Genomic DNA, 25,078 nt, shown 5'->3' with positions numbered 1-25,078 from the left:
TATGGTTAAAATAGTTTACAATTCCTCATTTATCTTAAAAACCAATCAATTTCACATTCCCCATGTTTTATGGTGTACACACAGTGCTAAAAATGTACACGCGGTGACAATAGACTGATAAAGACCAGAAAATTCATAACTACGACTATATTTTAAAGGAAATTAGAGAAGTGTAAAGAATTGAACTACCCTAAAAAGTTAGTTGAACAAAAGTAAAGATTAAATTAAATAAAATGGGAAAGTTCTTTCCCCCTTTTCGTTTAAAATAGTTCACAATTCCCCATTTATGAAAAAAACCAACCAATTTCACTTTCTCTATGTTTTATGGTGTATATACGGTGCTAGCAACGTTCTCGAGAGAAATAAGAAAATTTATTGAAAGGAATTGACAATAGGTTGATAAAGACCTGAAAATTCATAACTACGACTATTTTTTAAAGGAAATTAGAGAAGTGCAAAGGATTGAACTACTCTAAAAAGTGAGTAGAACAAAAGAAAAGATTAAATTAAATAAAAAGGAAAAGTTCTTTCCCCCTTTACGTTCAAAATATTTCCCAATTCCATATTTATCTTAAAATCCATCCAATTTCACTTTCTTTATATTTTGTGGTGTATACGCGGTGTTAATAATGTTCTTAAGATAAATAAAAAAATTTATTGTAAGGAATTGACAACAGATTGATAAAAACCAGAAAATTCATAACTACAACAATTTTTTAAAGGAAATTAGACAAGTGTAAAGAATTGAACTACTCTAAAAAGTGAGCAAAAGAAAAGAAAAGATTAGATTAAATAAAAAGGGAAACTTCTTTCCCCCTTTTTGTTTTCAATAGTTCACAATTTATCGTAAAAACCAATCAATTTCACTTTCTCTTTGTTTTATGGTGTACACACGGTGCTAACAATGTTTTTAAGATAAATAAGAAAATTTATTGCAAGGAATTGACAAGAGGTTGATATAGACCTGAAAATTCATTATTTTGACTATTTTCTAAAGGAAATTAGAGAAGTGTAACGAATTGAATTAATCTAAAAAGTTTGTAGAACAAAAAAAAAAAGATTAAATTAAGTAGAAAGGAAAAGTTCTTTTCTCCATTACGTTCAAAATTGTTCACAATTCCTCATTTATCTTAAAAACAAACCAATTTCACTTTCTCTATGTTTTGTAGTGTACATACGGTGCTAACAATGTTTTTAAGACAAATAAGAAAATTTATTGAAAGGAATTGACAACAGGTTGATAAAGACCTAAAAATTCATAACTACGGCTATTTTTTAAAGGAAATTAGAGAAGTGTAAAGGATTGAACTACTATAAAAAGTGAGTAGAACAAAAGAAAAGATTCAATTAAATAAAAAGGAAAAGTGCTTTCCCCCTTCACGTTGAAAATATTTCCCAATTCCATATTTATCTTAAAATCCAACCAATTTCATTTTCTTTATGTTTTGTGGCGTATACGCGGTGTTAATAATATTCTTAAGATAAATAAAAAAAATTGATTGTAAGGAATTGACAACAGATTGATAAAAACCTGAAAATTCATAACTACGACAATTTTTTAAAGGAAATTAGAGATGTGTAAAGAATTGAACTACTCTAAAATTTGAGTAGAACAAAAGAAAAGATTAAATTAAATAAAAAGGAAAAGTTCTTTCCCACTTTACGTTCAAAATATTTCCCAATTCCATATTTATCTTAAAATCCAACCAATTTCACTTTCTTTATGTTTTTCCTGTATACGCGGTGTTAATAACATTCTTAGGATAAACAAAAAAATTTATTGTAAGGAATTGACAATAGATTGATAAAGACCAAAAAATTCATAACTACAACTATTTTTTAAAGGAAATTAGAGAAGTGTAAAGAATTGAATTAATCTCAAAAGATAGTAGAACAAAACAAAAGATTAAATTAAATAAAAAGGAAAAGTTCATTCCCCCTTTAAGCTCAAAATATTTCACAATTCTTCATTTATCTTAAAATCCAACCAATTTCACTAACTTTATGTTTTTGCAGTATACGCAGTGCTAATAATATTCTTAGGATAAACAAAAAAATTTATTGCAAGGAATTGACAATAGATTGATAAAGACCAGAAAATTCAGAACTACGACTATTTTTTAAAGGAAATTAGTGAAGTGTAAAGAATTGAACAACCCTAAAATGTGAGTTGAACAAAAGAAAAGATTAAATTAAATAAAAAGGAAAAGTTGTTTCCCCCTTTACGTTCAAAAAATTTCCCAATTCCATATTTATCTTAAAATCTAACCAATTTCACTTTCTTTATGTTTTGTGTTGTATACACGGTGTTAACAATATTCTTAAGATAAATAAAAAAATTTATTGTAAGGAATTGACAACAGATTGACAAAAACCTGAAAATTCATAACTACGACAATTTTTTAAAGGAAATTAGAGAAGTGTAAAGAATTGAACTACTCTAAAAAGTGAGTAGAATAAAAGAAAAGATTAAATTAAACAAAATGGGAAAGTTCTTTCCCCCTTTTTGTTTTAAACAGTTCACAATCTATCTTAAAAACCAATCAATTTCACTTTCTCTTTGTTTTATGGTGTACACACTGTGCTAAAAATGTTCTTAAGATAAACAAGAAAATTTATTGCAAGGAATTGACAAGAGGTTGATAAAGACATAAAAATTCATTATTTTGACCATTTTCTAAAGGAAATTAGAGAAGTGTAAAGAATTGAATTCATCTAAAAAGTTTGTAGAAAAAAAAAAAGATTAAATTAAGTAGGAAGGAAAAGTTGTTTTCCGTATTACATTCAAAATTGTTCACAATTCCTCGTTTATGTTAAAAACCAACCAATTTCACTTTCTCTATGTTTTATGGTGTACATACGGTGCTAACAATGTTCTTAACACAAATAAGAAAATTCATTGAAAGGAATTGACAACAGATTAATAAAAACCTAAAAATTCATCACTACGCCAATTTTTTAAAGGAAATTAGAGATGTGTAAAGAATTGAACTACTCTAAAATTTGAGTAGAACAAAAGAAAAGATAAAATTAAATGAAAAGGAAAAGTTCTTTCCCACTTTACGTTCAAAATATTTCCCAACTCCATATTTATCTTAAAATCCAACCAATTTCACTTTCTTTATGTTTTGTGGTGTATACGCGGTGTTAATTATATTCTTAAGATAAATAAAAAAATTTATTGTAAGGAATTGACAACAGATTGACAAAAACCTGAAAATTATAACTACGGCTATTTTTTAAAGGAAATTAGAGAAGTGTAAAGAATTGAACAACTCTAAAAAGTGAGTAGAACAAAAGAAAAGATTAAATTAAATAAATTGGGAAAGGTCTTTCCCCCTTTTTGTTTTAAATAGTTCACAATTTATCTTAAAAACCAATCAATTTCACTTTCTCTTTGTTTTATGGTGCACACACGGTGCTAACAATGTTCTTAAGATAAATAAGAAAATTTATTGAAAGGAATTGACAATAGGCTGATAAAGACCTGAAAATTCATAACTACGGCTATTTTTTAAAGGAAATTAGAGAAGTGTAAAGAATTGAATTAATCTAAAAAGTTAGAACAACACAAAAAAAAGAATATTAAATTAAATAAAAAGGAAAAGTTTTTTCCCCCTTTAGGTTTAGAAAAGTTTACACTTCCTCATTTATTTTAAAAACCAACCAATTTCACTTTCTTTATGTTTTGTGGTGTATACGCGGTGCTAAAAATATTCTTAAGAGAAATAAAAAAAAAATTATTGTAAGGAATTGACAACAGATTGATAAAGACCTAGAAATTCAAAACAATGACTATTTTTTTAAAGGAAATTAGGAAAGTGTAAAGAATTGAACTGCTCTAAAAAAATGAGTAGAACAAAAGAAAAGATTGAATTAAATAAAAAGGGAAAGTTCTTTCCCCCTTTATGGCTAAAATAGTTTACAATTCCTCATTTATCTTAAAAACCAATCAATTTCACATTCCCCATGTTTTATGGTGTACACGCGGTGCTAAAAATGTACTTAAGATAATAAAGAAATTTATTGTAAGGAATTGACAACATGTTCATAAAGACTTGAAAATTCATTACTATGACTATTTTCCAAAGGAAATTAGAGAAGTGTAAAGAATTGAGTTAATCTGAAAAGATAGTAGAACAAAACAAAGGATTAAATTAAATAAAAAGGAAAAATTCTTTCCCCCTTCACATTCAAAATATTTCGGAATTCCTCGTTTATCTTAAAATCCAACCAATTTCACTAACTTTATGTTTTTGCTATATACGCGGTGCTAATAATGTTTTTAGGATAAACAAAAAATTTTATTGTAAGGAATTGGCAACAAATTGATAAAGACCAGAAAATTCATAACTACGACTATTTTTTATAGGAAATTAGAGAAGTGTAAAGATTTGAACTACCCTTAAAAGTTAGTTGAACAAAAATAAAGATTAAATTAAATAAAATGGGAAAGTTCTTTCCCCCTTTTCGTTTAAAATAATTTACAATTTATCTTAAAAACCAATTAATTTCACTTTCTCTATGTTTTATGGTGTACACACGGTGCTAACAATATTCATAAGATAAATAAGAAAATTTATTGCAAGGAATTGACAACAGGTAGATAAAGACCTGAAAATTCATTATTTTGACTATTTTCTAAAGGGAATTAGAGAAGTGTAAAGAATTGAATTAATCTAAAAAGTTTGTAGAACAAAAAAAAAAGATCAAATTAAACAGAAAGGAAAAGTTCTTTTCCCCATTACGTTCAAAATTGTTCACAATTCCTCATTTATCTTAAAAACCAACCAATTTCACTTTCTTTATATTTTGTGGTGTACAGGCGGTGCTCAAAATATTCTTAAGATAAAAAAAAAAAAAAAAATTTATTGTACGGAATTGACAACAGATTGATAAAGTCCTAAAAATTCATAACTATGACTATTTTTTAAAGCAAATTAGGGAAGTGTAAATAATTGAACTGCTCTAAAAAATGAGTAGAACAAAACAAAAGATTAAATTAAATAAGAGGGAAAGTTCTTTCCCCCTTTATGTTTAAAATAGTTCACAACTCCCCATGTTTTATGGTGTACATGCGGTTCTAAAAATGTTTCTAAGATAAATAAAATAATTTATTTTGTGGAATTGACAACAAGTTGATAAAGACTTGAAAATTCACTACTATGACTATTTTCCAACAGAAATTAGAGAAGTGTAAAGAATTGAACTAATCTCAAAAGTTAGTAGAACAAAACAAAAGATTAAATTGAGTAAAAAGGAAAAGTTCTTTCCCCATTTATGTTCACAATATTCCGCAATTCCTCATTTATCTTAAAATCCAACCAATTTCACTTTCTTTATGTTTTGTGTTGTATACGTGGTGCTAATAATATTCTTAAGGTAAATAAAAATTTTATTGAAAGGAATTGACAAAAAATTGATAAAGACCTGAAAATTCATAACTATGGCTATTTTTTTAAAGGAAATTAGAGAAGTGTAAATAATGGAACAACTCTAAAATGTGAGTAGAACAAAAGAAAAGATTAAATTAAATAAAACGGGAAAGTTCTTTCCCCCTTTTTTTTTAAAATAGTTCACAATTCCACATTTATCTTAAAAACCAATCAATTTCACTTTCTCTGTGTTTTATGGTGTACACACAGTGCTAACAATGTTCTTAAGATAAATAAGAAAACTTATTGCAAGAAATTGACAACTAGATGATACAGACCTGAAAATTCATTACTATGACTATTTTCTAAAGGAAATTAGAGATGTGTGAAGAATTGAATTAATCTAAAAAGTTATTAGAACAAAACAAAAGATTAAATTAAATAAGAAGGAAAAGTTCTTTCCCCCTATAAGTTCAAAATAGTTCACAATTCCTCATTTATCTTGTAAACCAACCAATTTCACTTTCTTCATGTTTTGTGGTGTATATGCAGTGCTAATAATATTCTTAGGAAAAATAAAAATAATTTATTGCAAGGAATTGAAAATAGATTGTTCAAGACCTAAAAATTCATAACTATGACTATTTTTTAAAGGAACTTATGGAAGTGTAAAGAATTGAACAGCTCTCAAAAACGAGTAGAACAGAAGAAAAGATTAAATTAAATAAAGAGGGAAAGTTCTTTCTCCCTTTATGTTTAAAATAGTTCACAATTCCCCATTTATTTAAAAAAAAAAATCAATTTCACTTTCCCCGTGTTTTATCGTGTACACACGGTACTAAAAATGTTTTTAAGATAAATAAAAAAATTTGTTGTATCGAATTGACAACAAGTTGATAAAGACCTAAAAATTCACTACTATGATCATTTTCTAAAGGAAATTAGAGAAGTGTAAAGAATTGAATTAATCTCAAAAAGTTAGTAGAACACAACATAAAAGATTAAATTAAATAAAATCGAAAAGTTCTTTCCCCCTTTTCGTTTAAAATAGTTCACAATTCCTCATTTATCTTAAAAACCAATCAATTTCACTTTCTCTGTGTTTTATGGTGTACACACAATGCTAACAATGTTCTTAATATAAATAAGAAAATTTATTGCTAGGAATTGACAACATGTTGATATAGACCTGAAAATTCATTACTATGACTATTTTCTAAAGGAAATTAGAGAAGTGTAAGGAATTGAATTAATCTCAAAAGTTAGTAGAACAAAACAAAAGATTAAATTTAGAAAAAAAGAAAAGTTCTTTCCCCATTTATGTCCAAAATATTCCGCAATTCCTCATTTATCTTAAAATCCAACAAATTTCACTTTCTTTGTGTTTTGTGTTGTATACGCGGTGCTAATAATATTCTTAAGAGAAATAAAAAATTTTATTGTAAGGAATTGACAACAAATTGATAAAGACCGGAAAATTCATAACTACGGCTATTTTTTAAAGGAAATCAGAGAAGTGTAAAGAATTAAACAACTCTAAAATGTGAGTAGAACAAAAGAAAAGATTAAATTAAATAAAACGGAAAAATTCTTTCCCCCTTTTTGTTTAAAATAGTTCACAATTCCTCATTTATCTTTAAAACCAATCAATTTCACTTTCTCTATGTTTTATGGTGTACACACGGTGCTAACATTGTTCTTAAGATCAATAAGAAAATTTATTGCAATGAATTGACAACAGGTTGATATAGACCTGAAAATTTGTTACTATGACTATTTTCTAAAGGAAATTAGAGAAGTCTATCAAATTGAATTAATCTAAAAAGTTAGTACAACAAAAAAAAAATTAAATTAAAGAAAGAGGGAAAGTTCTTTCCCCCTTTATGGTTAAAATAGTTCACAATTCCTCATTTATTTTAAAAACCAATCAATTTCACTTTCCCCATGTTTTATGGTGTACACGCGGTGCTAAAAATATTCTTAAGATAAATAAAGAAATTTATTGTAAGGAATTGATAACAAGTTCATAAAGACTTGAAAATTCATTGCTATGACTATTTTCCAAAGAAAATTAGAGAAGTGTGAAGATTTGAATTAATCTCAAAAGATAATAGAACAAAAAAAAGATTAAATTAAATAAAAAGGAAAAGTTCTTTCTCGCTTTACGTTCAAAACATTTCGCAATTCCTCATTTATCTTATTATCCAACCGATTTCACTAACTTTATGTTTTTGCTGTATACGCGGTGCTAATAACATTCTTAGGATAAACAAAAAAAAATTATTGTAGGGAATTGGCAACAAATTGATAAAGACCTGAAAATTCATAACTACGGCTATTTTTTAAAGGAAATTAGAGAAGAGTAGGGAATTGAACTACCCTAAAAAGTGAGTAGAACAAAAGAAATGATTAAATTAATTAAAATTGGAAAGTTCTTTCCCCCTTTTTGTTTAAAATAGTTCACAATTCCCCATTTATGTTAAAAACCAATCAATTTCACTTGCTCTGTGTTTTAAGGTGTACATACAGTGCTAATAATGTTCTTAAGATAAATAGTAAAATTTATCGAATAGAATTGACAACAGGTTGATAAACACCTAAAAATTCAAAACTACGGCTACTTTTTTAAAGGACATTAGAGAAGTGTAAAGAATTGAACAACAATAAAAAGTGAGTGGAACAAAAGAAAAGATTAAATTAAATGAAAAGGAAAAGTTCTTTCTCCTTTTACGTTCAAAATATTTCCCAATTCCATGTTTATCTTAAAATCCAACAAATTTCACTTTCTTTACGTTTTGTGGTGTATACGCGGTGCTAATAATATTCTTAAGATAAATAAATAATTTTATTGTAAGGAATTGACAACAAATTGATAAAGACCTGAAAATTCATAACTACGGCTATTTTTTAAAGGAAATCAGAGAAGTGTAAAGAATTAAACAACTCTAAAATGTGAGTAGAACAAAAAAAAAAGATTAAATTAAATAAGGGGGAAAAGTTCTTTCCCACTTTATGGTTAAAATAGTTCACAATTCCACATTTATCTTAAAAACCAATCAATTTCACTTTCCCCATGTTTTATGGTGTACACGCGGTGCTAAAAATGTTCTTAAGATAAATAAAGAAATTTATTGCAACGAATTGACAACAAGTTCATATAGACTTGAAAATTCATTACTATGACTATTATCCAAAGGAAATTAGAGAAGTGTAAAGAATTGAATTAATCTGAAAAGATAGTAGATCAAAACAAAAGATTAAATTAAATAAAAAGGAAAAGTTCTTTCCCCCTTTACGTTCAAAATATTTCGCAATTCCTCATTTATCTTAATATCCAACCAATTTCACTAACTTTATGTTTTTGCTATATACGCGGTGCTAATAACATTCTTTGGATAAACAAAAAAATTTATTGTAAGGAATTCACAACAGATTGATAAAGACCTGAAAATTCATAACTACAACTATTTTCTAAAGGAAATTAGAGAAGAGTAAAGAATTGAACTACCCTAAAAAGTGAGTAGAACAAAAGAAATGATTCAATTAAATAAAATTGGAAAGTTCTTTCCCCCTTTTTGTTTAAAATAGTTCACAATTCCCCATTTATGTTAAAAACCAATCAATTTCATTTTCTCAATGTTTTAAGGTGTACATACGGTGCTAATAATGTTCTTAAGATAAATAAGAAAATTTATTGAATGGAATTGACAACAGGTTGATAAACACCAGAAAATTCATTACAACGGCTCTTTTTTAAAGGACATTAGAGAATTGTAAAGAATTGCACTACTCTAAAAAGTGAGTAGAACAAAAAAAAAAAAAGATTAAATTAAATAAAAAGGAATACTTCTTTCCCCCTTTATGTTCAAAATATTTCCCAATTCCATATTTATCTTAAAATCCAACCAATTTCACTTTCTTTATATTTTGTGGTGTATACGCGGTGCTAATAATATTCTTGAGATGAATAAAAAAAGTTATTGTAAGGAATTGACAACAGATTGATAAAAACCAGAAAATTCATAACTACGACTCTTTTTTATGGGAAATTAGAGAAGTGTAAAGAACTGAACTGCTCTAAAAAGTGAGTAGAACAAAAGGAAAGATTAAATTAAATAAAATGGGAAAGTTCTTTCCCCCTTTTTGTTTAAAATAGTTCAAAATTTATCATAAAAACCAATCAATTTCACTTTTCCTATGTTTTATGGTGTACACACGGTGCTAACAATGTTTTTAAGATAAATGAGAAAGTTTATTGCAAGGAATTGACAAGAGGTTGATATGGACCTGAAAATTCAATACTATGACTATTTTCTAAAGGAAATTAGAGAAGTGTATCGAATTGAATTAATCTAAAAAGTTAGTACAAAAAAAAAAAAAAAAGATGAAATTAAATAAAGAGGAAAAGTTCTTTCCCCCTTTATGGTTAAAATAGTTCACAATTCCTCATTTATCATAAAAACCAATCAATTTCACTTTCTCTATGTTTTATGGTGTACACACGGTGCTAACATTGTTCTTAAGATCAATAAGAAAATTTATTGCAAGGAATTGACAACAGGTTGATATAGACCTGAAGATTTGTTACTATGACTATTTTCTAAAGGAAATTAGAGAAGTCCATCAAATTGAATTAATCTAAAAAGTTAGTACAACAAAAAAAAAAAAAATTAAATTAAATAAAGAGGGAAAGTTCTTTCCCCCTTTACGGTTAAAATAGTTCACAATTCCTCATTTATCTTAAAAACCAATCAATTTCACTTTCCCCATGTTTTATGGTGTACACGCGGTGCTAAAAATATTCTTAAGATAAATAAAGAAATTTATTGTAAGGAATTGATAACAAGTTCATAAAGACTTGAAAATTCATTGCTATGACTATTTTCCAAAGAAAATTAGAGAAGTGTAAAGATTTGAATTAATCTCAAAAGATAATAGAACAAAAAAAAGATTAAATTAAATAAAAAGGAAAAGTTCTTTCCCCCTTTACGTTCAAAACATTTCGCAATTCCTCATTTATCTTATTATCCAACCGATTTCACTAACTTTATGTTTTTGCTGTATACGCGGTGCTAATAACATTCTTAGGATAAACAAAAAAAAATTATTGTAAGGAATTGGCAACAAATTGATAAAGACCTGAAAATTCATAACTACGGCTATTTTTTAAAGGAAATTAGAGAAGAGTAAGGAATTGAACTACCCTAAAAAGTGAGTAGAACAAAAGAAATGATTAAATTAATTAAAATTGGAAAGTTCTTTCCCCCTTTTTGTTTAAAATAGTTCACAATTCCCCATTTATGTTAAAAACCAATCAATTTCACTTGCTCTATGTTTTAAGGTGTACATACAGTGCTAATAATGTTCTTAAGATAAATAGTAAAATTTATTGAATAGAATTGACAACAGGTCGATAAACACCTGAAAATTCATAACTACGGCTATTTTTTTAAAGGACATTAGAGAAGTGTAAAGAATTGAACTACTCTAAAAAGTGAGTGGAACAAAAGAAAAGATTAAATTAAATGAAAAGGAAAAGTTCTTTCTCCTTTTACGTTCCAAATATTTCCCAATTCCATATTTATCTTAAAATCCAACGAATTTCACTTTCTTTATGTTTTGTGGTGTATACCTGGTGCTAATAATATTCTTAAGATAAATAAAAAATTTTATTGTAAGGAATTGACAACAAATTGATAAAGACCTGAAAATTCATAACTACGGCTATTTTTTAAAGGAAATCAGAGAAGTGTAAAGAATTAAACAACTCTAAATTGTTAGTAGAACAAAAGAAAAGATTAAATTAAATAAAATGGAAAAATTCTTTCCCCCTTTTTGTTTAAAATAGTTCACAATTCCTCATTTATCTTCAAAACCAATCAATTTCACTTTCTCTATGTTTTATGGTGTACACACGGTGCTAACATTGTTCTTAAGATAAATAAGAAAATTTATTGCAAGGAATTGGCAACAGGTTGATATAGACCTGAAAATTCATTATTATGACTATTTTCTAAAGGAAATTAGAGATGTGTATCGAATTGAATTAATCTAAAAAGTTAGTACAAAAAAAAAAAGATTAAATTAAATAAGCGGGGAAAGTTCTTTCCCCCTTTATGGTTAAAATAGTTCACAATTCCCCATTGATCTTAAAAACCAATCAATTTCACTTTCCCCATGTTTTATGGTGTACACGCGGTGCTAAAAATGTTCTTAAGATAAATAAAGAAATTTATTGCAACGAATTGACAACAAGTTCATATAGACTTGAAAATTCATTACTATGACTATTATCCAAAGGAAATTAGAGAAGTGTAAAGAATTGAATTAATCTGAAAAGATAGTAGAACAAAACAAAAGATTAAATTAAATAAAAAGGAAAAGTTCTTTCCCCCTTTACGTTCAAAATATTTCGTAATTCCTCATTTATCTTAATATCCAACCAATTTCACTAACTTTAAGTTTTTGCTATATACGCGGTGCTAATAACATTCTTTGGATAAACAAAAAAATTTATTGTAAGGAATTCACAACAAATTGATAAAGACCTGAAAATTCATAACTACAACTATTTTCTAAAGGAAATTAGAGAAGAGTAAAGAATTGAACTACCCTAAAAAGTGAGTAGAACAAAAGAAATGATTAAATTAAATAAAATTGGAAAGTTCTTTCCCCCTTTTTGTTTAAAAAAGTTCACAATTCCCCATTTATGTTAAAAACCAATCAATTTCATTTTCTCAGTGTTTTAAGGTGTACATACGGTGCTAATAGTGTTCTTAAGATAAATAAGAAAATTTATTGAATGGAATTGACAACAGGTTGATAAACACCTAAAAATTCATAACAACGGCTATTTTTTAAAGGACATTAGAGAACTGTAAAGAATTGAACTACTCTAAAAAGTGAGTAGAACAAAAAAATAAGATTAAATTAAATAAAAAGGAATACTTCTTTCCCCATTAATGTTCAACATATTTCCCAATTCCATATTTATCTTAAAATCCAACCAATTTCACTTTCTTTATATTTTGTGGTGTATACGCGGTGCTAATAATGTTCTTAAGATAAATAGTAAAATTTATTGAATAGAATTGACAACAGGTTGATAAACACCTGAAAATTCTTAACTACGACTATTTTTTTAAAGGACATTAGAGAAGTGTAAAGAATTGAACTACTCTAAAAAGTGAGTGGAACAAAAGAAAAGATTAAATTAAATGAAAAGGAAAAGTTCTTTCCCCTTTTACGTTCAAAATATTTCCCAATTCCATATTTATCTTAAAATCCAACAAATTTCACTTTCTTTATGTTTTGTGGTGTATACGCGGTGCTAATAATATTCTTAAGATAAATAAAAAAATTTATTGTAAGGAATTGACAACATATTGATAAAAACCTGAAAATTCATGACTAGGACTCTTTTCTAAAGGAAATTAGAGAAGTGTATGGAATTGACCTACTCTAAAAAGTGAGTAGAACAAAAGAAAATATTAAATTAAATAAAATGGGAAAGTTCTTTCCCCCTTTTTGTTTAAAATAGTTCGAAATTTATCTTAAAAACCAATCAATTTCACTTTCTCTATTTTTTATGGTGTAATCACAGTGCTAACAATGTTTTTAAGATAAATGAGAAAATTTATTGCAAGGAATTGACAACAGGTTGATAGGGACCTGAAAATTCATTACTATGACCATTTTCTAAAGGAATTTAGAGAAGTGTAAAGAATTGAATTAATCTAAAAATTTTGTAGAACAAAAAAAGAAAGATTAAATTAAATAGAAAGGAAAGTTCTTTTCCCCTTTGCGTTCAAATTAGTTCACAATTCCTCATTTATCTTAAAAACCAACCAATTTCACTTTCTTTTTGTTTTGTGGTGTACACGCGGTGCTAAAAATATTCTTAGGATAAATAAAAAAAATTTATTGGAAGGAATTGTCAACAGATTGATAAAGACCTAGAAATTCATAACTATGACTATTTTTTAAAAGAAATTAGGGAATTGTAAAGAATTGAACTGCTCTGAAAATGAGTAGGACAAATGAAAAGATTAAATTAAAGAAAGAGGGAAAGTTCTTTCCCCCTTTATGGTTAAAATAGTTCAGAATTCCTCATTTATCTTAAAAACCAATCAATTTCACTTTCCCCATGTTTTATGGTGTACACGCAGTGCTAAAAATGTTCTTAAGATAAATATAGAAATTTATTGTAAGGAATTGATAACAAGTTCATAAAGACTTGAAAATTCATTACTATGACTATTTTCCAAAGGAAATTAGAGAAGTGTAAAGAATTGAATTAATCTCAAAAGATAGTAGAACTGATGTCGCTGAATTTTGAAGAGAAGCACACACGATGCTCTCTGGATGAAACAGAAACTAAACTGTTAGTTTCTGGTAGTAAGCCTCGAATCCATGAGGGGTTTCGCTGAATCCACAAGGAGATAAAACTGGAATCCACCAGAAGAGAAAATTGACAAAATGTCTATGTTTATTAATAATAGTCTATTTTGCCTCTGATGACTACAAAACATATAAATACTAAGCAAAAATGTTTAAAACCCTAATTCGCACTAATTAAACGATTAGGTGACAAAATTACCGAATTTTACCAAAAATGGCAAAATTGAGTTAAACGCAGAATCATAAACTACTGACCTTAAGGGTTGCCCTAACACAGACGAGACCTTATTCTGACTTTTAAACTAAAAGTTATTAAGGAAAAACAAATTTTACTATAAATAGCAAAAACACTGTTTTCGGGGCCTAAACGTAGGAATTTGCCTAAAATTTGGCAACGTTGATGGCAGTTGTCATGAATCTGGATCAGAACACCGTTTCCTTTTAACCTGCCAAATTTCATGCAATTCCGACACTGTTACCTCTGATGGCCCTTACTAGCACCCCCCTTTGATCTTGCGTTGTGACTTCCTGTGCCCTTGTTGCTCCAAGAAGGCATGTGCTGTCTGTTCTACATCAGTCCCCCCCACTTAAAAAGAACTTGACCCCGAGTTCCCACTATCTGGTTCATCAGGAGGATGATAATCATATAAGTCAGCAACATTAAAGGTAGAAGAAATGCTCATATATGGAGGAAGAGCAACCACATAAGCATTGTTGTTGATCTTCTTAGTAATCTAAAATGGCCTGTACTTTTTGTCCTTCAATTTGTTGTAGGTACCAATAGGAAATCTCTCCTTCCTAAGATACACTAGCACTAAATCCCCAACGTTGAAGATCTTCTCACACCTCTTCTTATCAGCAATATCCTTGTGCTTAGCATTTGTAGCTTCTAGTTTCTGCCTCACCTCCTCTTGCATGGCCTAAATACGGTCAGCCATATTCTCTGCTGCTTGACTCATTCCTGGAAGCTCAGGTAAAGGTACCAAGTCCAAAGCGTGTTTTGGGGGCACGCAGTAGACGATGGCAAATGGAGACTTACCAGTGCTTTCATTGACTGAGCTATTGTTCGCAAACTCTGCTTGGGACAATGCAAGATCCCACTGTTTGGGCTTTTCACTTGAGATACACCGAATCAAATTCCCCAAAGTACGATTAAACACTTCTGTCTGGCCATCAGTCTGTGGATGACTAGTGCTGCTGTAATTCAAGGAAGTGTCAAAACGCTTCCACAAAGTTCGCCAAAAGTGACTAATGAACTTGGTATCCTGGTCAGAGGTGATGGACTTTGGCACTCCATGCAAACGAACAACTTCTTTAAAGAACAGATTGGCCAATCGAGTAGCATCTAAAGTCTTTTTACATGCTATGAAATAGGACATCCTGGAGTACTTGTCAACCACAACAAAAATAGAATCCATAGACAGATAAAGTCCATAGACAGATTTTCCCATGGTGCTTATGGAACTGGTAAAGACATATATAAACTAGTATTTTGAGATTGTCCCTTAGCAGTTTGGTAGATTGGACACTTCCTCACATGATTGCCAACATCCCTTTTGAGTTGTGGCCAATAATACCTCTCTTCCACTAGTGCTATACTCTTATCTCTGCCCATATGTCCACCCAAACCTCCACCATGCAGCTCCCTAATAATCTACTCCCTCAATGAACTTTTAGGGATGCATAATTGGTTACCCCGAAAAAGGAAACCATCCTGGATGTACATACTATTGATAGCAGCATCAGTTTGTTGACACTTACCCTAAAAATCACCAAAATCCTTGTCATTCTCGTACAGCTCCTTGAGGCAATCAAACCCTACAACTTCAGTACGTAGGGTGGTCAACAACGATGCTCGCCTGCTGAGTGCATCAGCCACCTTATTGGTGACACCAGATTTGTGTTTTAGAGTGAAATGAAAGCGCTGTATATAAGCTATCCACTGAGCATGCATCTTGTTAATGCTAACTTGACTGTTGATGTGCTTTAATGCCTGATGATCCGTGTATAATACAAACTCCCTCTGAATTAGGTAGTGCTTCCAATGCTTAAGAGTCCGTACTACAACAAAGAACTCCAGTTCATAGGCTGACCATTTACTTCGAATGTCACAAACTTTCTCACTGAAGAATGCTACTGGTCTGTTGTCTTGTGAAAGAATAGCGCCTATCCCGGCCATAGATGCATCACACTCCACCTGAAACACCTTATCGAAGTTAGGCATTACCAAAACTGGGACGCTGCTCAACTTTTCCTTGATTAAGGCAAAGCTTTGTTCTGCCTCTTTTCCCCTTGAGAACTTCCCTTTCTTCAGACACGCAGTGATAGGGGCTACTATGCTACTGAAATCTCGAACAAACAGCCGATAGAAGGTTGCTAGCCCATGGAAGCTTCGCACATCACTCACTGTCTTTGGAGTTGGCCACTCTCTGATTGCATGGACCTTATCCTCATCAACATGAATCCCATCCGCATTGACCACATACCCAAAGAACAGCAACTTATCAGTTCAGAAGCTGCACTTCTTCAAGTTGATATACAACTCATTGGCCTGCAACCCCGCTAATACTTCTCGCACATGATTATAGTGGGCTACTTTTGTCTTACTGTAAATTAGGATATCGTCAAAATAAACTACCACAAACTTTCCAATAAATGGTTTCAATACCTGATTCATAAACTACCATCTACTCATACAACCCCTCCTTTGTCTTAAAAGCCGTCTTCCACTCATCTTCAAGTCGGATCCGAATCTAGTGATACCTACTCTTGAGATCCAGCTTAGTGTAACACTTGGACCCACTCAGCATATCAAACATGTCATCTAGTCATGGAATAGGAAATCGATACCTGACTGTGATCTTGTTGATGGCTTGACTATCCACACACATACGCCAGCTCCCATCCTTCTTTGGTGTTAACAATGCCGATATTGCATATGGACTCATACTCTTCCTGATCTGCCCCTTGCTCAAAAGCTCATCCACCTGCCCACTGTAGAATCTGACCCTCTTGAGGATTCATCCTGTAATATGGTAGATTTGGTAAACTAGCTCCAAAAGCTAAATCAATGCAATGCTAGATGTCATACATCGGTGGTAAACCTGCAGGCAGCTCTTCTGGAAAAACCACTTCAAACTCCTTGATCAATGGCTAAATCGCCTTAGGTATCTCAGCAACCTTCTTTGGCTCATCATCTGTCACTACTATAGCATATACCTGTTTCAAATCCTTACAATGCCTGTCAAACTCATCTTCATTGTTCACTATAAGGAGTGCTAGCTTCCCCTCCACTTTAGAAGCTTTGGGTCTACAACTTTCCTTAATAGGACCAAGGACAATTTTTCTGCCATTCTTAAAAAACACATACACATTAACCTTACACTTATGAGTAGCATCTACATCATACTGCCAAGGTCTACCCAGTATTAAATGACATGCATCCATTTCAACAACATCACAAACTACTTCATCTACATAATATTTACCCATAGAAAAAGTAACACGACATTGTTGAGTAACAAGAGTTTTCGTACCTTTCTTGATCCAACCTATCTTGTACGGAGAGGAATGCTTTTCTGTTTTCAGTCCCAGCTTGGTAACCAAACTCTTCGACACAATGTTCTCTACACTGCCACTAACTATGATCAAATCACAGACCCTTTTATTGATGGTGCATCGTGCTCGAAAGATCTCATTCTGCTGGTCACCGAATTCCACCCTTGGTGTGTGTAACAACCTCTGAATCACCAAAGACTGCCTTAATGGCACGCCTTCCTCATCCTCTTGGACCTCATTGGGATCATAGGCATACGGATCTGCATCATTATATACCTCTTCACCCTCCTGTTCACCTTCTACCTCACCCTCTTCTACCACTACCAGATTCACTGCGGCTCGCTTAGGGCAAGTACTAAATCGATGTCCTGGTTCTCCGCACCTGTAGCACTTATTCCCAGTTGGCCTAGCATAGGGGCTGGCATTCGCTATTGGCTGGCTTGCGGAACCTGCTACTGCCACTGTGGATTGGTTGACACCACTATTCTCCCTAACCATGGGTTGTGACCGTGGTGTAAACATGGGCTGTTTACCTTTGTTGGCAATGGAACTAGAGGACTCCGAACTGCTGTTGGAAAACTTCGAACCTGTCCTGAGATGCTGAAATTCTATTTTCTTGGATAAGGTTACAACCTCATTCAAAGTATATAGGGTTTGTAAGGATACCCGATCTCGGATGGAAACTCGTAACCCATGTACAAATCTGGATATCCGTTGATCTTCAGTTTCCTCCAAATCATTGTGATTCGCCAACCTGTCAAATTCCTCCATGTACTCATTAACTGTCCGAGTACCCTGCCTGCAATCCTGGTACTGTCTGAACAACTTCTGCTGGTAATCGGGTGGTAAGAACCGATTTGCCATTAATCTTTTCATCCTCCTCCATGACTGTATTGGAAGCTTTCGTTCACGGGTACAGTTTAATTGAACATGATCCCACCAGGCAGATGTTCCTCCTTTCAATTTGTAGGCCACCAAACACACCTATTTGTCTTCTGTTGTACCCATATAGTCAAAAAACTTTTCCACCTCACTGACCCAATCTAGATACTTTTCAATAGAGACATTACCATTAAAGGATGGTAATTCTATTTTCATCCGATAATCCCTCTGCTCCTGATAATCTCAACCATTATCCCTCACGGGACCACGATGATTTCCAAGGACTCTCTCTGCATACTCCTCATCTTCACTATCTTCTTCGTTGTAGTCTTGTTGCCTGTTCCGGTTTGGACCAGAATGGGGAGGGCCACGCACTCAGTTATCATGTCACTCTTCATCAACGCGATTAGGGTTTCGGTGTTAGGCAGAATCACGAAATTGTTTATTTTCATCACCAAAATCAAGGAACTCAGCCCTAGTAAGGACTGGGTTACTTACGTCGTCACCGCTGTCATTGTTATAGTGGTCACCGTCTCGCCAGTTAGCCATCAGACCATGATAAATCAAGCCTCTGATACCAATTGATGTCGCAGAAGCCTGAAGAGAAGTACACACGATGCTCTCTGGACGAAACAGAAACTAAACTGTTAGAGTAGAATGAAAGAAAATATTAAATTAAATAAAAAGGAAAAGTTCTTTCCCCCTTTACGTTCAAAATAGTTCACAATTCCTCATTTATCTTAAAAACCAACCAATTTCACTTCCTTTATGTTTTGTGGTGTATATGCGGTGCTAATAATATTCTTAAGATAAATAAAAAAAATTTATTGTAAGGAATTGAAAACAGATTGTTAAAGGCCTAAAATTTTTTAACTATGACTATTTTTTAAAGGAAAGTAGGGAAGTGTAAAGAATTGAACTGCTCTAAAAAATGAGTAGCACAAAAGTAAAGATTAAATTAAATAAAGAGGGAAAGTTCTTTCCCCCTTTATGTTTAAAATAGTTCACAATTCCTCATTTATCTTAAAAACCAATCAATTTCACTTTCCCTGTGTTTTATCGTGCACACGCGGTACTAAAAATGTTCTTAAGATAAATAAAGAAATTTATTGTAAGGAATTAACATCAAGTTCATAAAGACTTGAAAATTCATTACCATGACTAGTTTCCAAAGGGAATTAGAGAAGTGTAAAGAATTGAATTAATCTCAAAAGTTAGTAGAACAAAACAAAAGATTAAATTAAGTAAAAAGGAAAAGTTATTTCCCCATTTATGTTCGAAATATTCTGCAATTCCTCATTTACCTTAAAATCCAACCAATTTCACTTTCTTTATGTTTTCTAGTGTATACGCGGAGCTAATAATATTCTTAAGATAAATACAAAATTTTATTGTAAGGAATTGACAACAGATTGATAAAGACTTGAAAATTCAGAACTACGGCTATTTTTTAAAGGAAATTGGACAAGTGTAAAGAATTGAACAACTCTAAAAAGTGAGTAGAACAAAAGAAAAGTTTAAATTAAATAAAACGGGAAAGTTCTTACCCCTTTTTGTTTAAAATTGTTCACAATTCCTCATTTATCTCAGAAACCAATCAATTTCACTTTCCCTATGTTTTATGGTGTACACAAGGTCCTAACAATGTTCTTAAGATAAATAAGAAAATTTATTGAAAGGAATTGACAACAGGTTGATACAGACTTGAAAATTCATTACTATAACTATTTTCCAGAGGAAATTAGAGAAGTGGAAAGAATTGAATTAATCTCAAAAGTAAGTAGAACAAGACAAAAGATTAAATTAAGTAAAAAGGAAAAGTTCTTTCCCCATTTATGTTCAAAATATTCCGCAATTCCTCATTTATCTTAAAATCCAACCAATTTCACTTTCTTTATGTTTTGTGGTGTATACGCGGTGCTAAAAATATTCTTAAGATAAATAAAAAAAAATTATTGTAAGGAATTGACAACAGATTGATAACGACCTAGAAAATCATAACTATGTCTATTTTTTAATGAAAATTAGGGAAGTGTAAAGAATTGAACTGCTCTCAGTAATGAATAGAACAAAAGAAAAGATTAAATTAAATAAAAAGGGAAAGTTCTTTCCCCGTTTATGGTTAAAATAGTTCACAATTCCTCATTTATCTTAAAAACCAATCAATTTCATTTTCCCCATTTTTTATGGTGTACACGCGGTGCTAAAAATGTTCTTAAGATAAATAAAGAAATTTATTGTAAGGAATTGACAACAAGTTCATAAAGACTTGAAAATTCATTACTATGACTATTCTCCAAAGGAAATTAGAGAAGGGTAAAGAATTGAATTAATCTCAAAAGTTAGTAGAACAAAACAAAAGATTAAATTAAATAAAAGGGAAAAGTTCTTTCCCTCTTTACGTTCAAAATATTTCACAATTCCTCATTTATCTTAAAATCAAACTAATTTCACTAACTTCATGTTTTGTGGTGTATATGCGGTGCTAATAATATGTTTAGGATAAACAAGAAAGTTTATTGTAAGGAATTGACAACAGATTGATAAAGACCTAAAAATTCATTACTACGACTGTTTTTTAAAGGAAATTAGAGAAGTGTAAAGAATTGAACTACACTAAAAAGTAAGTAGAACAAAAGAAAAGATTAAATTAAATAAAATTGGAAAGTTCCTTCCCCCTTTTTGTTTAAAATATTTCACAATTCCTCGTTTATGTTAAAAACCAATCAATTTCGCTTTCTCTATGTTTTATGGTGTACATATGGTGCTAACAATGTTCTTAAGATAAATACGAAAATTTATTGAAAGGAATTGACAACGGGTTGATAAAGACCTGAAAATTCATAACTACGGCAATTTTTTTAAAGAAAATTAGAGAAGTGTAAAGAATTGAACTACTCTAAAAAGTGAGCAGAACAAAAGAAAAGATTGAATTAAATAGAAAAGTTCTTTCCGCCTTTACATTCAACATATTTCCCAATTCCATATTTATCTTAAAATCCAACTAATTTCACTTTCTTTATGTTTTGTGGTGTTTACGCGGTGCTAATAATATTCCTAAGATAAATAAAAAAATTTATTTTAAGGAATTGACAACAGATTGATAAAAACATGAAAATTCATAACTACGACTATTTTTTAAAGGAAATTAGAGAAGTGTAAATAATTGAACTACTGTAAAAAGTGAGTAGAACAAAAGAAAAGATTAAATTATATAAATTGGGAAAGTTCTTTCCCCCTTTTTGTTTGAAATAGTTCTCAATTTATCTAAAAAACCAATCAATTTCACTTTCTCTACGTTTTATGGTGTACACACGGTGCTAACAATGTTCTTAAGATAAAAAAGAAAATTTATTGCAAGGAAATTGTTTGGTTCTAAAGGTTTAGGAATTTATGTATTTAGAACTCTAATCTGTAATATTGGCAAACCATGATCAAAACAATCTGTTTAGTCTCGTTAAAGTGTGCTCAAAGTTGTTTAATTATTGTAAAGTTGGAATCGAGAGACTATAGATGCATTGGGGCATTTCAGTCTGGCTCGATCGATCGAAGAATAGATTTGATCGATTGAAAGTCGACCAGATTGCGTTTTCTGCAGTTTTTCCAACTCAGCCCTAACTCATTAAACGTTTAGGGTTTTATATTTTTGCCCTAGGTATATAAGGAAAAACCCTAGCCATGTTTTTAGAGTTGCTCCAGTTGTATTGTTGCTCATACATTGCTGTTTTGTGTGAATCTCTTGTGAGATCTAAAGGAGCTTTCCTTTACACAAAGCTTAGGGTTTTCAAGATTGAGATTACTTCAACATCTTGATGATCAACTTGGTTGCTACCATTGAAGGTTGAAGAATATCAAGCATGGGTGCTTGTAGCTGATTGAAGAATTCAAGAAAGAAGGAGTCCGTGGATTCAGAGCTTGCATGGGGTTGTGTCAGTAAGTTCTACTGGTAGGTAGCATTAGGAAGTCAAACGGGGATCTTCTAAGTCCTTTTGTATGAACTTCGATTCTTTCATAGTGAATTCAGTTTTGCCTTGAGGATCGGTGGGTAAAATTCTCCCCTGGTTTTTTACCGGTTTGGTTTTCCTGGGTGATCATATCTTGTGTTATTTATTATTTCGCTGCTATATATTCTTGATATGATTGTTTGATTGTTTTAACTTAGAATTGCTTAATTTGACTAAGTAACAACTTAGCTAATTAACTAGGCTACTCAATCTGGTTATGTGTTTAGGGGTCTAAATTTTTCCATCAATTGGTATTAAAGCAGGTAGCTCTTTAGTTGTTGATTTTTTGATCTCTGAGCTGATCCTTGACCCCTGTTGTCATGGAGTATGGACACTCTCTTGTTGTTCCTCCTCACTTTGATGGGAATAACTATGCTTATTGGAAAGTAAGGATGAAAGCATTCCTAAAATTCATTGATGAGGGAGTTTGGAATTCTGTTGAGTACAGATGGGAGAAGCCCAGTACTCCTGTGAGTGAGTGGCAAACTTCTGAAAAAGAAGCAGCTGGCTTTAATAGCAAAGTTATGAATGCCATCTTCAATGCTATTTCTATAGAAGAATTTAAGAGGATCTCTAATGTTGAGGTTGCTCATACTGCTCGGAAAATCCTCCAAACTGCACATGAAGGCACAAAGGCAGTTAAGATAAACAAACTGCAGTAATTAACTTCTAGGTTTGAGAGCATTAGGATGTCTGATGATGAATCCTTTGATGAATTTTATGCCAAACTGAATGATATTGTTAATTCTGCCTTTAATTTGGATGAAATCTATGATCAACCTAAAATTGTTAGGAAGATACTTAGATCATTAACTGAAGACTTTAGACCCAAAGTGACTGCCATTGCTGAGAGCAAGGATGTGGACTCCATCCCTGTTGATGAGCTTGTAGGATCTCTTCAGTCCTATGTGTCTGACTTACCCAAAACAAACAAATCCAAATCAATGGCTCTTAAGTCTGTTGATGATGTTGACGCTGGTGGATTTGATGATAAGCTCTCTGCTACAGAGATAGCTTACCTTGCCAAGAATTTTAGAAACTTTCTGAGAAATACAAATAGAAGGGCAAGAGGTACAAACACTGTTGAACCTAGAAACTTTAGGAAGAATGATCCCACTAAGGTTAATAACTTTGAAAAACCTAGAGAAAAAGTAGGTCAATCTTCAAACAATTCTTTGGGTGCTCAGTGTTTTGGTTGTTAAGGGTATGGTCATGTTAAATCTGAATGTCCTACATTCTTGAGAAATAAGGGTAAAGCTATGGCTGTAACCCTTAGTGATAATGAGGTTTCTGATGATGAGTCTGAATGTGACAAGGATGGAAACTTCATTACTTTCACTGCTACTGCAGTAGTCAATGAAAGCATATTTGTTGAGGAGAACCCTTCTGATGGGGAACTCTTTGAGGATGCAGATCTTCAAGAGGCCTATAATAAATTTTGCAAAGTTGCTGCAAAGGATGCTATGAATGTTAAACTTGGCTTGAAGAAAATTGATTCTCTTGAGTTTGAAAAGAAAAATTTGCTTGTTAAATTATTTGATGCTAATGATCTTTTGAACCATGTGAAATCTGAGAACATGCTTTTACTTGATAAAGTTAAAACTTTAGAACATGATTTATCTATTGCTAGAACTGCTAGTTCTAAACTTGATCACATGCTGAATGTTCAAAAGTATCCTTCTGATAAATCTGGGATAGGATATGTTGAAAGCATCTCTGTGTCTACTCCACATTCCGCGAACTTTGTTCCTTCATCTTCTTCTGAACCTTCTATGAGTGAGGTTGTGAGTAAAACTGTTAAACCACTTGTGAGTGAGGTAGTCAAACCTGTAAAAGTTTCACTTCCTAAGAAGATTAGGGTTGATCTGAGAGAAACTAAACCTACCATTTCTAAGGACAAGATGCATGGTAAACCTGTTTGGGTTTGTCATTATTGTGGAAAGTCTGGACACATTCGTCCTAACTGTTACAAGCTTCAAGCTACTAAGAGAGCAACTAAACCAAAGGTGCCTGTGCCTCAAACACAAGATCCTATGGTACTTATTGGTGAATTGGTAAAGATTTTGAACCTTTATTCCAATTCTGGAGTTGGAAATCATGCGAATGTGAATAAGAACTCCAATGCTCATGGTGCATTTAAAAGGTTTTGGATGCAAAAGACTCGACCTAATTGAGTCTTTCTGATATGATCCTTGTGCTTCATTGCTCATTCCTCTATGACCATTGTTTTTTGGTTTTTTGTGATTCTTTTGTTTTGTTTCTAGGATTTGCATTGCATTACATTCATGCATTTCATTCTAGGATTTATTTGTTTTCTCTTAAATAATAATAAATAAATAAAAAAAAAGAGAAAAGGAGAAAGCAAAAATGTGTTTAACATTGTTTTCTTGGTTTTTGAAAACAAGGTTGGTCAATTTATTTACACATATCATGTCCTATGTACCTTATTTAGCTTTGATGAGCTTATTTATTACACTTGACTAGTTGAAACTTTGTAGTGCATGTTGTGTGGGAAAGATATTTATGGTGTTTATCATTTTGTCTTAATCTTGATGTCACATGTTATTTAACTGACGGACTTGGTCCTTTTGAGAAAGGCATAAATAACCATCTCACCACTGTTCACTTGCCAATCATAAACAACTTAGTGCATATCATAAGATTCTGTGCTCAAGAAAGTGTAGTACATGCACAAAAAGAACATAAGGTGATGCCTTGGCTTAATTGCTTAATGCTTAAAATTGGTGTGTACTATTAGGCTTGATGCCATCTCACATAAATAAAATTGGTGTGTACTATTAGGCTTGTTGTCATCTCACATAAAAAAAAAAAAGGAGGCAAAAATACAAGAAACTTATA

The 25,078-nt window shown here is 31.4% G+C and overlaps 1 protein-coding gene across 1 annotated transcript; it reads right to left on the bottom strand.

Annotated features, from left to right (window-relative positions):
• Nucleotides 1-15,537: 15,537 nt before the first annotated feature.
• LOC112034904 (uncharacterized) lies at nt 15,538-18,197 on the bottom strand. The gene is made up of 2 exons (XM_065780199.1): nt 16,956-18,197; nt 15,538-16,275 (listed from the first exon to the last, which is right to left on the bottom strand). Exons 1-2 carry the CDS (start codon nt 18,195-18,197, stop codon nt 15,538-15,540), a joined length of 1,980 nt encoding a protein of 659 aa, XP_065636271.1.
• Between the last annotated feature and the right edge of the window lie 6,881 nt (nt 18,198-25,078).

The sequence above is a fragment of the Quercus suber genome, unplaced genomic scaffold (genome assembly GCF_002906115.3).
Source record: "Quercus suber isolate HL8 unplaced genomic scaffold, Cork oak 2.0 scaffold_13, whole genome shotgun sequence".
Taxonomy (NCBI): domain Eukaryota; kingdom Viridiplantae; phylum Streptophyta; class Magnoliopsida; order Fagales; family Fagaceae; genus Quercus; species Quercus suber.
Note: the sequence above shows the minus strand (reverse complement) of the source record. Positions and strands in the feature narration are given on the sequence as shown.